Raw genomic sequence first — 15,623 nt, 5'->3', positions numbered from 1 at the left:
GAATTAACACTAATTCTTCTCAAACTCTCCTAAAAAGTAGACAGGAGGATGCACTTCCATACTCATTTTATGAAGCTAGTATTATTACCCTATATCAAAACAACATGGACATCACAAGCAAAAAACAAAACCAAAAAATTACAGACCAATATTCCTTATGAATATAGATGCAAAAATCCTCAGCAAAATACTAGTAAGAAATTCAGCAACACATAAGAAGAATGATATACCATGACTAAATTGGATTTATCCTCACAATGCAGGGTTGGTTCAACACCTGAAAAATCAGTTAATGTAACGCACCACATTAATAGGATGAAAAACAAAAACTTAACGATCTTCTCTAAAGATACAGAAAAGGCATTTGACAAAATTCAACACCCTTTTATGATAAAAACACTAACCAAACTAAGAACAGAAGGAAACTTCAACCTGATAAAGGGCATCTACAAAAAGCCTGAAGCTAACGTTATCACACTTAATGGTTAAAGACTGAATGCTTTCTCCGTAAGATTGGAACAAGACAGTGATGTCCACTTTCACCACTTCTATTCATCCAGAGCAATTAGGCCAAAAGGAAACGGGGTGGGTGGGGGAATAAAAAGGAATCCAGATTGGAAGGGAGAAGTAAAACTATTTCTATTCTTAGATAACCTCTTTTATATAGAAAATCATAGGGAATCCACTAAAAAAACATTTGTAGTAATATATGAATTCAGGGTTGCAGGATACAAGATGAATATACAAAAACAAGTTGTATTTCCATACACTTGCAATGAGTAATCTGAAAATGAAATTAAGGAAACAATTTCAGTTACAATAGCATCAAAAATGAATAATAGGACTTCCCTGGCAGTCCAGTGGTTAAGTGTCCATGCTTCCACTGCACCACTGCAGGGGGCACAGGTTCAATCCCTGGTCTGGGAAGATCCCACATGCTGCGTGGCGTGGCCCCCCCAAAAAAAAGAATAATAAAGAAATTTAACAAAATAAGTGTACTTATTGTACACTTCTACTCTGGAAAGTTCAAAAACACTGGTGAAAAAAAACTTAGAGGTCTAAATAACTGGAAAGACACCCCATGTTCATACATCAAAAGATTTAGCATTAGCAGTACTCCCCTGATATACAGATTTAATGCAGTGTCTTTCAGTATCTCAGTTGCTTTCTTTGTAGAAATTGACAATTTGACCTGAAAATTTGTGTGAAAATGCTAGGGATCCAGAACAGCCAAATATTCTTGGAAAACAAAGTTGGAGGAATCACAAAACTCACTGCAAAGCAACAGTAATCAAGATAGTGTGTGGTTCTGGTATAAGGATAGGAGTAATTCAGTGGAATAGAACTGTGAATCCAGAAATATATATGAAAAATTGATTTCCTGCAAGATGCCAAAACGATTTAGCAGGGCAGGAATCATCTTTTCAGTGAAGTGTATTGAGACATCTGGATGTCTACATGCTATAGAATGACATTGGATCCCTGGCATCTACAAAAGTGGTTTAAAAAGTAAGCTATAAAACTCTTAGGAGAAAATGTAGGGGTAAATCTTTGTGACTTTGGATTCAGCAGTGATTTCTTAGATATGACACTACAAGCAGAAACAAACAATAAAAATTAGATAAGTAGGACTTTGTGAAAAATTAAAAATTTTGTGCTCCCAAGTACACTATCCAAAAAGTGAAAAGACAATCCACCAAATGGGAGAAAAGTTTGCAAATATTTTATCAGATAAGGGACTTTTATCTAGCTTACATAAAGAGCTCTTACAATTCAATAATAAAAAGACAGCCCAATTAAAAATGGTGAACAGTTCCGAATAGACATTTATCCAGAGAAGATACATAAATGGTCAGTAAGCACATGTTAAGATGCTCAATGTCATTATCTACCAGGGAAGCACAAAATTACAATGAGATGCCACTTCACACCCATTAGGATGGCTATATCCAAAAGTCAATTAATAACAAGAGTTGGCAAAGATGTGGAAAATCAAAACCCTCATACATTGCTGACAGGAATGTTAAATGGTCTAGTAAGTTTGTAAAACAGCCTTTCAGTTCCTCAAATGGTTAATCATAGAGTTACCATTTGACCCAGCAGTTCCACTTCTAAGTATATACAAGAGAAAAGAAAACATGTCCATAAATAAACTTCTATGTGAATTTTCATAGCAGCATTATTCATAGTAGTGAAAAAGTAATGAACAACCAAATGTCCGTCAACTGATACATGAATAAACAAATTGTTTTTGTTATTCCTCCATAAAAAGGAATGAAATACTGATAGTACAACATAGGTGAACCTTGAAAGAACTATATGGTAAGTGACAAAAGCCAGTCACAAAGTATGTATGATTCTCTTTATATGAAATGTCCAGAATAGGTGATAGGGCTAGAAAGTAGATTAGTGGTTGCCTAAGACTGCCGGGTTAGAGGGTTGGGGGGTGATAAAAAGTATTGGATTTCTTTCTGGGGTGATTAAAATGTTCCAAAGTTGATTGTGGTGATGGTTGCACCAGTCTGTGAATACGTTAAAACAATGAGCAGGGCTTCCCTGGTGGCGCAGTGGTTGAGAGTCTGCCTGCTGATGCAGGGGACACAGGTTCGTGCCCCGGTCCGGGAAGATCCCACATGCCGCGGAGCGGCTGGGCCTGTGAGCCATGGCCACGGAGCCTGTGCGTCCGGAGCCTGTGCTCCACAGTGGGAGAGGCCACAACAGTGAGAGGCCCGTGTACCGCAAAAAAAAAAAAAAAAAAAAAGAGCAAACCCTACACACCTATTAAAATGGCTCAAATCTAAAACACCAAAAGCTGCCGATGATGTGGAGCAACAGGAACTTTCATTCATTGCTGGTGGGAATGCAAAATGGTACAGCCACTTTGGAAGGCAGTTTGGCAGTTTCTTACAAAAGTAAATATAATATACTCTTAGCATATGATTCAGCAATTTTGATCCTTGGTATTTACCTGAATGAATTGAAAATGTATGTCCATGCAAAAACCTGCACATGGATGTTTATAGCAACTTTATTCATAATTGCCAAAACTTGGAAGCAACCAAGATGTCCTTCAGTAGATGAGCAGGTGAACTGTGGTACAGTGGAATATTATTCAGTGTGAAAAGGAAATGAGCTGTCAAGTCATGAAAAGTCATAGAGGAAACATGTGTATTATGAAGTGAAAGAAGCCAATCTGAAAAGACAATGTACTGTGTGATTCTAACTGTATGACTTTCTGGAAAAGGCAAAACTATCTAGACAGTGAAAAAGCTAAGTGGTTGCCAGGGGTTAGGAGGATAGGAGGAATGACTAAGCAAAGCAGAGAGGATTTTTAGGGCAGTGAAACTTCTCTACGTAAGAGTGGTGGACACATATCATTATACGTTATCCTGATGTAAACTGTGGACTGCGACTAGTAAGGATGTGTCACTGTAAGTTCAGAGATTGTGACAGAGGTACTGCTGTGGTGGGGGATGTCCGCAGTAGAGGAGGTTGTGCGTGGGGAGGCAGGGAGTTTATGGGAACTCTGTACTTTCTGCTCAGTTTTGCTGTGAACCCAACATTGCTCTAAAAAATAAGGTTTATTAATTTTTTAAAATGTCTGGGACTTATCTCAAAACAATAAGTTGTAGAATGCAAACTGGTGGATGGGACAAGATTGCCTGTGGGTGTATGGTTGCTGGATCTGAGTGATTGGTGCATGAGGCTTATAATAATTTTTGATATCTGGGAGGCCAAGTCCCCCCACTTTATTCAAAACTATCATGGGCTTTTAAAATTATTTACTATGGAAAAATTTAAACATACACAAGATTATGCTAAATATTATAAATAATGCTGTACTAGTCTAGACAATATAGTATTGGCATGAGAATAGACAAATAGACCATATTTATAGCATAGAGGCTTTCATAATCAGATCCTCATATATGTGGAAATTTGATGTATGACATAGATGACATTATAAAAATGGGAAGACTGGGGCAAGAGTTTAGAACAAGGGGAACATCTGTATAGAAAAAGTAGATTCCTAGCTCACACCTGAATGCCCCTGAACTATAATAGCTGATCTATTGGTACTCTGGTATTGCAATTAATGAATGAGGTAGTTGCATGTATTAGCAATCTCAAAAACTGATGGATGTGAGGTAATTGCAGAAGAATACTATGCTACGAGGGCCCTAAGGTTTAAAAACCTGTAACATAAAGGTGTAAAATATGCATGGTAATGATAACTCCAAATTCCTGATAGTTGTTACTCTGAAGAAAGTAGTGTATTTGTAATGTTTCATTTCTTAAGGTTAAAAAGAAATTGAAGCTGATGTAGCAATAATATTAAAAATTATTAAGCCAGGTGATAGGTAATAGGTGTCCATTACAGAATTCTTTATATTTGTTTCTGTGAAATATTTTATAAAGTATTAGTATCACCAAAAGAAGTGTCTTGTTTGGATCCTAATTCAAACAAATCTTCAAGAAGACATTTTTGTGGCAATTTCACTAAGATTGAGTATTAGATTATTTCAAACAATTATTAGTTAGGTGTGACAGTGGCACTGTGTATATGTAAGAAAATATCCATGTTTTCAGAGATGCGTATGTAGAGCATTAGGTACTGTAATACAGTTTCTGGGACTTATTTTAAAAAAGAATAGTTGAAATAAATGGCAAAATCATTGTAATTGGTGATAGGTATGTGGAAGATTGTTGTAATATAATACTCTCAACTTTTGAGTTTGAAAATCTTCATAATTACATATGCAAAAACAAAAAATAATTGTTTTTTAATAATAATTTGTACTATTGGCTACCATGTTTGAAATGCTTTGTTACAAAAAATTTTTTTAAGTTCTGTTTGTTTCCTGGTTTAAATATACACATATACATATATTTAACATATATACTATATATCATGTATAATAAATAATGTATATTATGTCTTATGTAAATATTTATAAAGTGAGTCAGGAATAAAATTTGATCTGCTCTTTCTCCAGGATCTCTATACTGCTTTTAACTATGAGGAAACATGCCAAAATTAGTATTTAGATTTATTATTTATTTGCAGTTTTTCTTTCCATAGTGACAATGTGGTAGTGAATAGCTCTGGGTGATTTCCAAGAAGTCAAAAGTAGCAGGGATAATTAGCATGAGGAAGTGTTAAGTATATAAACTTTAGCCTTGACAGAATTGTATTAATTTCTCAGAAATTAATAAAGTATTCCAGAAATAATGCTTTTTCTTTTATTTCACATTTTATGAAATAGCACTTAGAATATAGAGTTGATACACACACACACACACACACACACTTCTTTTGTGGTTTCACGTGTTTATGTCTTTACTCAGTTTCTGGATCATTCCCAGTCACACACCTACCACTATTTATTAGATAGCCATCTTGCCTTCAGGATACTTTAGATAGTTATTTTCTGCAACTAATACTTATAACTGTCTGGCTGGTGTTTCAAAATATTTTAATAGTGGTGACAAAATAATGTGAAACTGACGTTGAGAGGAAAGATTTCTTAAATGACTTCACTTAGTATGACTAGGTTTCTTCCTGTTATTTGAACTACTGAATTGTTAATTCTTGTGATTGTTTGATAATGATGAATATCTTTACAACTTTTAAAAGTTCTTTGATTGATATTATCTATTTGACGTTTTTCAAGTACTTAGAAGTTTATACAGAAAAGTGTTGCCATTATTCTGGCTTGATGGCCTTGTGATTCCGCTAAAGTGACACAGCTGTTAGTAGTAGCATTAGAACTTAAATCAAATTGTTTTCATGGCTGGTTGAGGTAGTTATTGTGCTCCGTAAAGGAAATTGATGACTTTGCAAAGATGAACAGTTCTTCTGCATAAATGTTTTTTAAAAAGGAAGCTGAGACAAACAGCAGCAGACTGGGAATAGTTTTGTAAGATAAAATAGTATTAATATCCAGTATGTATAAAATATTCTCCCAAATTAGAAGAAAAACAATTCATTGGAAATCACAGGTAAAAGGTATCACCAAAGAGGAAATACTGGTCACTAATAAATGTATGAAAAGATACTCAACCTCTCTATTAATAGGGAAATATAATTTAAAAACTACCATTTTCTACTCATGATGTTGGCAAGAACTTAAAAAAATGGAAAATAGTGACTGTTGGTAAGGGTGTGAGAAAACAGACACACCCCTATATACTGTTGGTAGGTTCATCTTTTTTGGAAGTCAATTTGGCCAAACAGATATCCTACTTAGGCTTAAATCATGTAGTAGGCACATCAGATCAATTTAATATTTAAGAGATGGTAAAGGGGTGCCGAGAAATTAATCCCAACTTTATTTTTTTTGTTTTTTTGGGGTTTTTTTGCGGTACGCGGGCCTCTCACTGTTGTGGCCTCTCCCCTTGCGGAGCACAGGCTCCGGATGCACAGGCCCAGCGGCCATGGCTCACGGGCCCAGCCGCTCCGCGGCATGTGGGATCCTCCCAGACTGCGGCACGAACCCGTGTCCCCTGCATCGACAGGCGGACTCTCAACCACTGCGCCACCAGGGAAGCCCAATCCCAACTTTAAAAAAGCCTAGACCTAGTTATCTGCCATGTACTCTGGCTTTCTTTCCTCTTTTATTAACCATTTCTTGAATTGTGTTTCAGTAACTTGTTTTATCATTAAAACAACTTTCTGAGGTGGGTATTTTTATTCTAATTTTGTAGATGTGGAAACTGAGGCCAGAGAGGTTAAATAAGTTAGCCAGTGGGTGAAAGAGCCTAAATTTAGTTCTAAAACTGTATGGCCTTAATCACTCTTTGGTTAGATAGTTACTAATTGATTCGTGATACCACGCATACCTTAAATCTTACCTTTATTAAAATGATTTTCTAAGTTAACATTTAAAAATGTAGTGCTTAATGTCTTCATTAGAATGTCAGCCTGATAAAGGTGAACTTTTCATTAATGGAAAGTCTTTTACTTTTTTTCCTAGAGGATCTGAAGAGGCAAAATGCAGTTTTACAAGCTGCACAAGATGATTTGGGACATCTTCGGACACAACTGTGGGAAGCCCAAGCAGAGATGGAAAATATCAAGGCCATTGCCACGGTGTCTGAGAATACCAAGCAAGAAGCTATAGATGAAGTGAAAAGACAGTGGAGAGAAGAAGTTGCTTCACTTCAGGCTGTTATGAAGGGTAAAGATAAAGACATCTATTTTATGATTTTCTAAGATAACTGATTCTGATGATTGAGAACATTTTCAGAAGGTCTTAAAATATATCCTGAGTTTCATTTATGTTTCACTTGTGGCTTTATGTATTACCATCTTCAAGATGTACTGTCATATTCAAAATAAAAGGGAAGCCAATGGGTATATCATCTGCATCTTTAACAAATTTAATAATGGAGAATTATGATGAGAGTGTTACAGAGATACTGCATTAAATGAAAACTATAGTTCATTATAAGGTTTAAAGGAGGGCTTCAAAATGGATTTTCTTGTAGGAGAGGCAGGCCAGTAATGTCAATGAATGAAGCTGTGTGTGGGCACAGGAAGTGTGCTGAACTGGAGAGACCTCCCATGCAAAGAGTGAAGTTACTATTTACACTTATTAGTTCCAGCTAATTATTGCCCATCCAGGCCAGTGTTGCCATAATTTAACATTTTAAAGAAAAATTTGGATTTTTATGTGAAATCTTCACTCATTCTATGAGGTAGAGTGGTCTGTGGGTTAGAATAGGCTTTATGAGCTACCAGCTGGTGACCCTTGGTTCAAAGGAAGAGTAGTAGTTTAGTCTCTATCAACTTTTAGCACTAGTGCTTATTAATTCCTGCATTTCTGAAAAAATGATAATGAAATAAGCTGCCCCCTGAATCTTTGGGTTCCCAGAATTAGTTTTGTTAATAATATAAATGTGAAATAGTGATGACTTTTTTTCCCGTCTTCACAGTTATGTGTCACTTTTGCCTTAGTACTCTGTGAGAAGGCAGGTAAGACAAACACTGTTTTCTGAGTTTGTGGCTATCACCTAGGGATTACTCTTAAGCCTCATGTTACATTCCTGACCATAACAGCTTACCCAAATAAGAGTTTGTTTTTTTCACATGAGAAATCCAGAGGTAGGTAACCTAGGGCTGGGTACAGTGGTTCCTGATGTCATCACTGTCCTAGGCTCCTTCAGCTTTTGTTTTCCTTCACCCTTAGCGTGTGGTTTTCAACTTCATTTTGCCTTGTGGCTGAAAAAAATGACTGCTCTTCCTCCAGTCCTCCTGAGTAAAGCAAAAACTTTCTAGAAATCTCCAGCATATTTCCCCCCGCCCCCCCACACTTTATAGAGGTTTCTGATTACACATAACTACCAAGGCATCTAGAAACTTTAGTTTTAAAATTGGGCCATTGACTTCCTAAACAAAATTAGGGTTTTGTTAGTAAGAAAGAAGAAAGAGTGGAAATTAATTGACAACCAGCAGTGTTTATCACATGTTTTAAGATTGTATTAAAGATAAAGTCATTTTATAAAGACCTTATAGAATTTGTCTCAAGTTAGAATCTTGGGTTATAGTAAAAAACATTCTGAAAATATATCCCTTTTCTCACCCTTTCAGGTATATAGTTGTATTGGGGTGACACGTTATATTTGTCTTAGGAGTCATAGTGTTGTATCTAAGAACATAGGGATTAGAGTTGGCCTTAGGTTTGAATTCTAGCTCTGTTTCTTCCTGGTTATGAAATATTGGCCAGAGTATTTAACCTGTCCTAAGCTTTCCTCATCTGTAAAATAATATGTGGCACAGGTTTATTGTGAAGATTAGAGATGATTTAAGGTCCTTAGCAAAATTTCTACATGTAGTAAGAACTAGAAATGTTAGTTTAGTGCTTTTGCTTTTAGTGAATTAAAAGATTTCCAGAAACTAGGCTTAAATTCTTTATATAACTACTTTTAAAATTTTAGTGTGCCAGGACATTTTTTCCAGAATGCTTAGAAATATTTGGTGATGTTTTGTAGAAACAGTTCGTGACTATGAGCATCAGTTCCACCTTAGGCTGGAGCAGGAGCGGACACAGTGGGCACAGTATCGAGAATCCGCAGAGAGGGAAATAGCTGATTTAAGGAGAAGGCTGTCTGAAGGTCAAGAGGAGGAAAATTTAGAAAATGAAATGAAAAAGGTATGAAGGAATGTATTCATCTGTAGAAATATTTCAATCCAAATATTTTTATTGTAATGCTTCAACTAATATTATTATGGTAATAGAAGTTGTACTTTTTTGTTTTCTGTTAGAGAAATTATTTGGACACAGACTTAAATGTAGTACTAAATAATTTGATGAGCTTCCCCCAGATATATGTTTGGCTAAGTCCCTCATCTTCAAATCTTTGACCAATTGCCTCCACCTCATGAGGCCTATCCTGACCACCCCATTTAACATTGCAACCTGCCCACCTCCCTCCCCCACCTACCACAACTTGCTCTTATCCTGTTCTAATTTTTCTTTTTCCATAACATTTACTTCCTTATAATGTACATAGAGTTCAACTATTTATTATGTTTAGTACTGTTTGCTGCCTTTTCCTCCTCACTAGAATGCAAGCTTCACGAGGGCAGAAGTCTTGTTTGTTGTGTATCCTAAATGCTTAGAGTAGTGTGTCACGCATAGGTGCTTAGTAAATATTTGTTGAATGAGTGTTGTTGCCTGGTGTTTGTGTCTAAACTGAAGCCTGAGAACAGATTTTAGTTTTCCTTCTTTCTCAGTATACCTTGGTTCCTGTGTGACGAATGTACTGCATATTATGCTTGAACATTTTACTGTAAGATGCCTGAACATAGAACAACTAAATGTAAGGTGAAATATTTTATCATTGAGAAAATTTAAAAAGCTTTTTGGCCAGTTTGATTATGTAAGCTTTTACTTTATTTTTTTATTTTAATTTTAAAAATTTTTATTGGAGTATAGTTGATTTACAATGTGTTAGTTTTAGGTGTACAGCAAAGTGAATCAGTTATACATATACATATATCCACTCTTTTTTATTTTTCTTTTTTAAGATTCTTTCCCCACCATAGGCCATTACAGAAACTTTTAATTTATTAATTTATATACATGCATATATTTGAAATCACATATAAAATAATAATTAGAATTTGATTTTTCTTGTCACTTGAATTAATCCTAATCTTGGTTCATACAAGGACTACTTTTATATGTTTAGAAGTTTATTTAATTTTTTTTTATAGTGTAAAAATCATATGAGAACTCAGCACCCAAAACAAAAGCTTGAACCTTGAGGAGTAGTTATTTACATTGTCTTCTTTCAGGAAAAGATTGTAATTCAGCTTCTTCATGAGGATCTGACAGTGTCTTCATGATCACTAGTCACTTAGTCATCTACCATAGTTAGCCTTCAATTCTGTCAGGTCGTTTCAGAGTAATTCATAGCTGATGCTATCATTAGACATTTTATTCAGAGCTACAGTACCATTCACATGAGGATAGTTTTTTTTTTTCATTCTTCTTATATATTCATAGTCATAATTTCTGCAGTCTGCCACTTTTTATCCTTTTTAAAATTTATTTTATTTTTTAAAGTTAACTTTATTTTTTAGAACAGTTTTTGATTTACAGAAAAATTGTGAAGATACTACAGAATTCCCATATACTCCACTCCCAGTTTCCCCTATTAACGTCTTAATGTTAGTATGGTACATTTGTCACAATTAATAAGTCAGTATTGATTATTGTTAACTAAAGTCCTTTCTTTGTATTCAGATTTCATTAGTTTTTACCCAAGTCCTTTTTTCTGTTCCAAAATCCCATCCAGGATACCACATTACATTTAGTCATGTCTCTTAGGCTTCTCTTGGCTGTGATAGTGTCTCAGCTTTTCCTTGTTTTTAATGACCTTTCTGCTATTAAAAAAATCATCTTTAAAAGTTTTGTTATTATGATATGCATCACTTGGAATTGTGAGGTCATCCTTGCATTAATAAATAACTCAATCTGTATTAAATTCTTTGCTGCTTCTCTCCTTTTTTTTCCCTGATGATTTTAATCAGCAGACCTCTGTAAGCGTCCCAAATTAGCCTTGGCTAAAGATATTTTAAGCTCACATGTCTTTTCCAAACAGGACTTAGTTCAAAATAAAATAAATGATGAAATGACTTTGCAAGCACTGGAAAACAAAGTGTGTCCCTCTTTTCTGAGAGATATCGTTTTTTTTTTTTAATCTCCACTCACATTTTGGCGTAGAAAATATTTTCCCTATCATGAACACTTTAGGATAAGCTTGGACTGTTCTAAATTCAGTGCATAAGATTAATTTTCATTTTCACTAGAAGGAAAAAAGCTAACTTTTTGAGTCTGCCTTTGTTTCTGTGTGACTATACGTGTGTGTATATAAAATAAAATTAAGTTTCTTACCAACTTACTAGTTTATGGATGTTGTTTCCTTTTAATCCCATGTTTTTGAGAATGAAGGATGGAAAGCAGCATGGTTTTAAGGGTTATTTTTTGGGTTTGTTTCATGTAGATATCAAAAGTAAAATGATAAATACCCTGTTTAAATAATTAGATGGAAGCCCTTTTATAGAAACATAATTTTGTAATATTTTAGGAAATAAATTCTATTTTTTATGTTAAAAAATTAATTAGTCCTTTCAGTATTTGTAAGAGATTATGGTTTCATTAATTTAGTGACCAGAATTATAAAAATTATTTATTATATGCATTTCCTTTTATATATAGATATTTTCCATCTCAGTTACTCAACTAATTAAAAAGTCAAATTTGTGGCTGCTTTCACTTTCTGAGACAGACCGCATTCTGTCTGTGGAATGTGTATCTCTCTAAATAAACCTGCTTTCACTTAAAAAAAAAAAAAAAGTCAAATTTGTCTTAGTGGATCCATTTTCCTACTTATTCCCAAGTTCTAAACGGGATATTTGGGAAAGCTGTGATTATGACTTGACATTCAAAGTAATGCAGCATTTAAAAGTTAGACATGGTTCAATTTTGTGAGTGCTAATACAGTGCCTGCTAGACTTATTTATTATACTAATTTTAATAAGTGGAGAGGTCAGAGTTTTTTAGAAAAGCAATAAATCAGTAAGTTGTAGCATTTAATTCTTTTTAACCATAGGCCCAAGAGGATGCTGAAAAACTTCGGTCTGTTGTGATGCCTATGGAGAAGGAAATTGCAGCTTTGAAAGATAAACTGACAGAGGCTGAAGACAAGATTAAAGAGCTGGAGGCCTCAAAGGTTGTGAAACATTGTAATCCATTTGCTGGAAACCAAGGTTTTGCCCTAATGCTATGAGCAAAATTAGAATACTAAGGGGGTAAACTGTAGTTTAAACTATGCATCTTAAGACTCTTGCTTTCTTGAAAATGCAAGAAAATGTTTGGAGATGATTTCCCCTTATGGATATTTAAAATAATGACAGTAGTGATGCTTGTGCTGCTTTGTTACAAAGCCAGGGTTTATTTTCTTATCAAAATGAGACCTGATCTCTCTTGTTTTGTTATGAAGGAAAATAAAGTTTTCAAAGGTGACTTTGTTTTCTGACATCAGCCCCAGAATTGATCTTTTAGAAATGACATATAGCTATAGTGTGGCTGTAAATTTATATTGCTTATAAGACATATACCTAAAATAAAACTACAAAATAAGATTGGAAAAAAAAAGAGAGACTTAAAGCAATGCCTTGTAAATTCTAATCAAAAGAAACTCGGTTTAGCAATTGTAATATGAAACAGATAGGATGAAAGGAAAAAAGAATTAATAGAGATAAAGAGGGACCCCTTCTAATTTATAATTCATCAGTAAGCTATGACAGTCATGCACTTGAATGCATCTTACATAGCCTTGAAATATGTGAACTAAAAAGTGACAATTATGAGGGGAAATTGACATTCACAATTATAGTAGGAGATTTAAACTGTCCTTTAGCAAATGATAGTGCAAGCAGAAAAAACATATTAGTAGGGATATAGGGGTTTTGAGCAACTTGATTAATAATTTAGATGTAATAGACATAGAATCCTTTCACTAAGAGAGTGAGAGAGAGACTACATTTTATACAGTAGTAGAGCATAGTAGTTAAGAGCTCAACATTTATTAGGTGGATGACCTTGGGCAAATTAATTAATCTTACTGTGCTTTGGTTTGCTCAACTGTAAAATGGGGATAATACTACCTCCTTCATAAGGCTGTTATGAGGATTATATAAGTTAACACATACGGCACTTAGGATAGTACATGGAATAAATATTGTTTTTTTAGGTACATTATACATTTCATAATGTCGCAAAGGAAATGTCATCAGATTTTGAAGATTTGATGTTATACACATCCAAATCTCTGACCACAGGTTATTAAATTATTTACAATAAAATATAGCTGAGATGAAATGTTTGGAAAATGAAAAACATTTAACTCATATGGAAAAAAGAATTGTAAAATATTTAGAGTGATTTGAATTTTTTACTCAAGAATCTGAAAAAAGAACAATAGTACAAACAGTATGAATGGAAGGAAATAATGCAGGTAAGAGCAGAAATTAGTGAAATAGAAAAGCAAAAGGAAAATTGTGAATCTAATGGAAAAAGTAGTAAGATAGGCAAACCTGATAAGACTAATTAGGAAAAAAGAAAAAGACTTAAGCCATTATAAATGAAAGAGGGAAATAACTACAAATCAGTAGAGACTTAAAAATAAATACTATGGACAATGTCACAGCAATAAGTTTGAAATGAAGTAAGTTTGATGAAAAAATTTCTGATAGGAAATAATTAGCCAATATTGTCTCAAGATAAAATAGGAGAGCCGATATAGTTAGTAACTATTAAAGAAAGTGAATTTATAGTCAGAATCTCCTTTTCTCCTGTCTCCTATCCTCCAAAAGACATTAAACACAGTTAGTTTTGCAGACAAGTTTTTCCAAAGCTCTTGGAAAGAGGTAATCCTTATATTTTACAAACTGTGTTAGAGAACAGAAAAAGAGGGAAAGCTCTCCAACTTATTTTATGAGACATAACTTCATTACAAACAAACTCACAAAAAGGTATTAAAAGAAAATTGTAGATCTGTCTCATTTAGGAATACAGAAACAAAAATTTTCCGCTGTGTAGTTAAAAAAAAAGGAAAAGAAAAAGCAAAAAAGACATCATGATCAAAAAGGGATATTCCCAGAAATTTAGGATGGTATATCACCAGAAAACCTATTATTTTTATGTACCACATAAAAAGATTATAGGAGAAGAGTAATAAATTCATCTTAGATTCAGAAAGGCATTTGATAAATTTAAACACCCAATAACTTATTAAAGGGCTATTTGTCAAACCTTCAGCAAACATCATACTTAATGATGAATGTTTAGCAGCCTTACCATTAATGATGGGAACATATGAGGAGACCCGTGCTCAGTGATTTTGTTCAGATTGTTTATGTGGTCCTAGGTGGTAAGATAAGCCAAGATGAAGAAATGAGGCATAATAACTGGAAAGAAAGCAGTGAAACTGATTTTCTGTATAGGAAAGCAAGAGAATATTCAGACATACAGTTAGACCTAATAACAGTTCAGGAAAGTTGTTTCCAGCAAGATCAACATGCAAAAATAGTAGTGTTTATGTACCCCAGTAATATCCAACTTACAAATGCAATGGGGAAAAATTCCTGTTCACAATAGCAAACAAACAAACAAAACCTATATTAGTTACCTGAGAATGTATCTAAATAAAAATGAGTAAGATCTTTATGGAACACATTATAAATGAAAATTTGAATACATGTGTGCTCCTGAGTGAGAAAATACTGTATTGTAAAGCAGGCAGTATATCCCCAAATTAATCTGTAAATTCAAAATTCCCCTCAAGATTCATCAGGGTTTAATAAGGAACTCAATAAGTAGATCCTAGAATTCATATGGACAAGCAAAGAATCAGAAATACACCCAGCAAAAATTTTTTTTTATTAATTAAATTTATTTATTTTTGGCTGTGTTGGGTCTTCATTGCTGTGCTCGGGCTTTCTCTAGTTGCAGCGAGCGGGGGCTACTCTTCATTGTGGTGCACGGGCTTCTCATTGCGGTGGCTTCTCTTGTGGTGCACAGGCTCTAGGAGCGTGGGCTTCAGTAGTTGTGGCTTGTGGGCTCTAGAGCGCAGGCTCAGTAGTTGTAGCGCACGGGCTTAGTTGCTCCGTGGCATGTGGGATTTTCCTGGACCAGGGCTCAAACCCATGTCCCCTGCATTGGCAGGCAGATTCTTAACCATTGCACCACCAGGGAAGCCCCGACACCCAGCAAAATTCTGAAGAAGGCAAGGTATGGAGACTTGCCCTACCTACCAGTATTAAGACTTACAGTAGCTTTACTATTACTGTAGCTACTGTAATTAAGATAGTTTGTTGCTGGTTTAAAGATAAACAAATGGGCCAGTGGAACAGAATAGAGAGCCCAGAAATATATCCATATATATATGGAAATTTGATATTTGACAGGTGGCATTACAAGTCAGTGGGAAAAGTATGGATTATTTAAAAATAGGCTTTTCAAATAGTTATACATATGGATTAAAGTGAGGTTAGCTTTCTACCTCACACTTTTCAAAAATGTCAATGAATTAAAATCTTAAGAGTACAC

At 34.5% G+C, this 15,623-nt stretch overlaps 1 protein-coding gene across 2 annotated transcripts in view; it reads left to right on the top strand.

Moving 5' to 3' along the window:
• RABEP1 (rabaptin, RAB GTPase binding effector protein 1) overlaps positions 1 to 15,623 on the top strand; it is a 107,164-nt gene that overhangs the window by 52,059 nt on the left and 39,482 nt on the right. For both annotated transcript variants that reach the window (XM_081218734.1, XM_081218733.1), the window contains 3 exons: positions 6,978 to 7,181; positions 8,995 to 9,155; positions 12,124 to 12,243. In XM_081218734.1, coding sequence (XP_081074860.1) covers positions 6,978 to 7,181; positions 8,995 to 9,155; positions 12,124 to 12,243 — 485 coding nt within the window. The remainder of the gene's footprint in view (positions 1 to 6,977; positions 7,182 to 8,994; positions 9,156 to 12,123; positions 12,244 to 15,623) is intronic.

The sequence above is a fragment of the Mesoplodon bidens genome (genome assembly GCF_964165515.1).
Source record: "Mesoplodon bidens genome assembly, chromosome: 19".
In the NCBI taxonomy this organism is placed as follows: domain Eukaryota; kingdom Metazoa; phylum Chordata; class Mammalia; order Artiodactyla; family Ziphiidae; genus Mesoplodon; species Mesoplodon bidens.
This window is presented reverse-complemented; position numbering and strand designations above follow the sequence as displayed.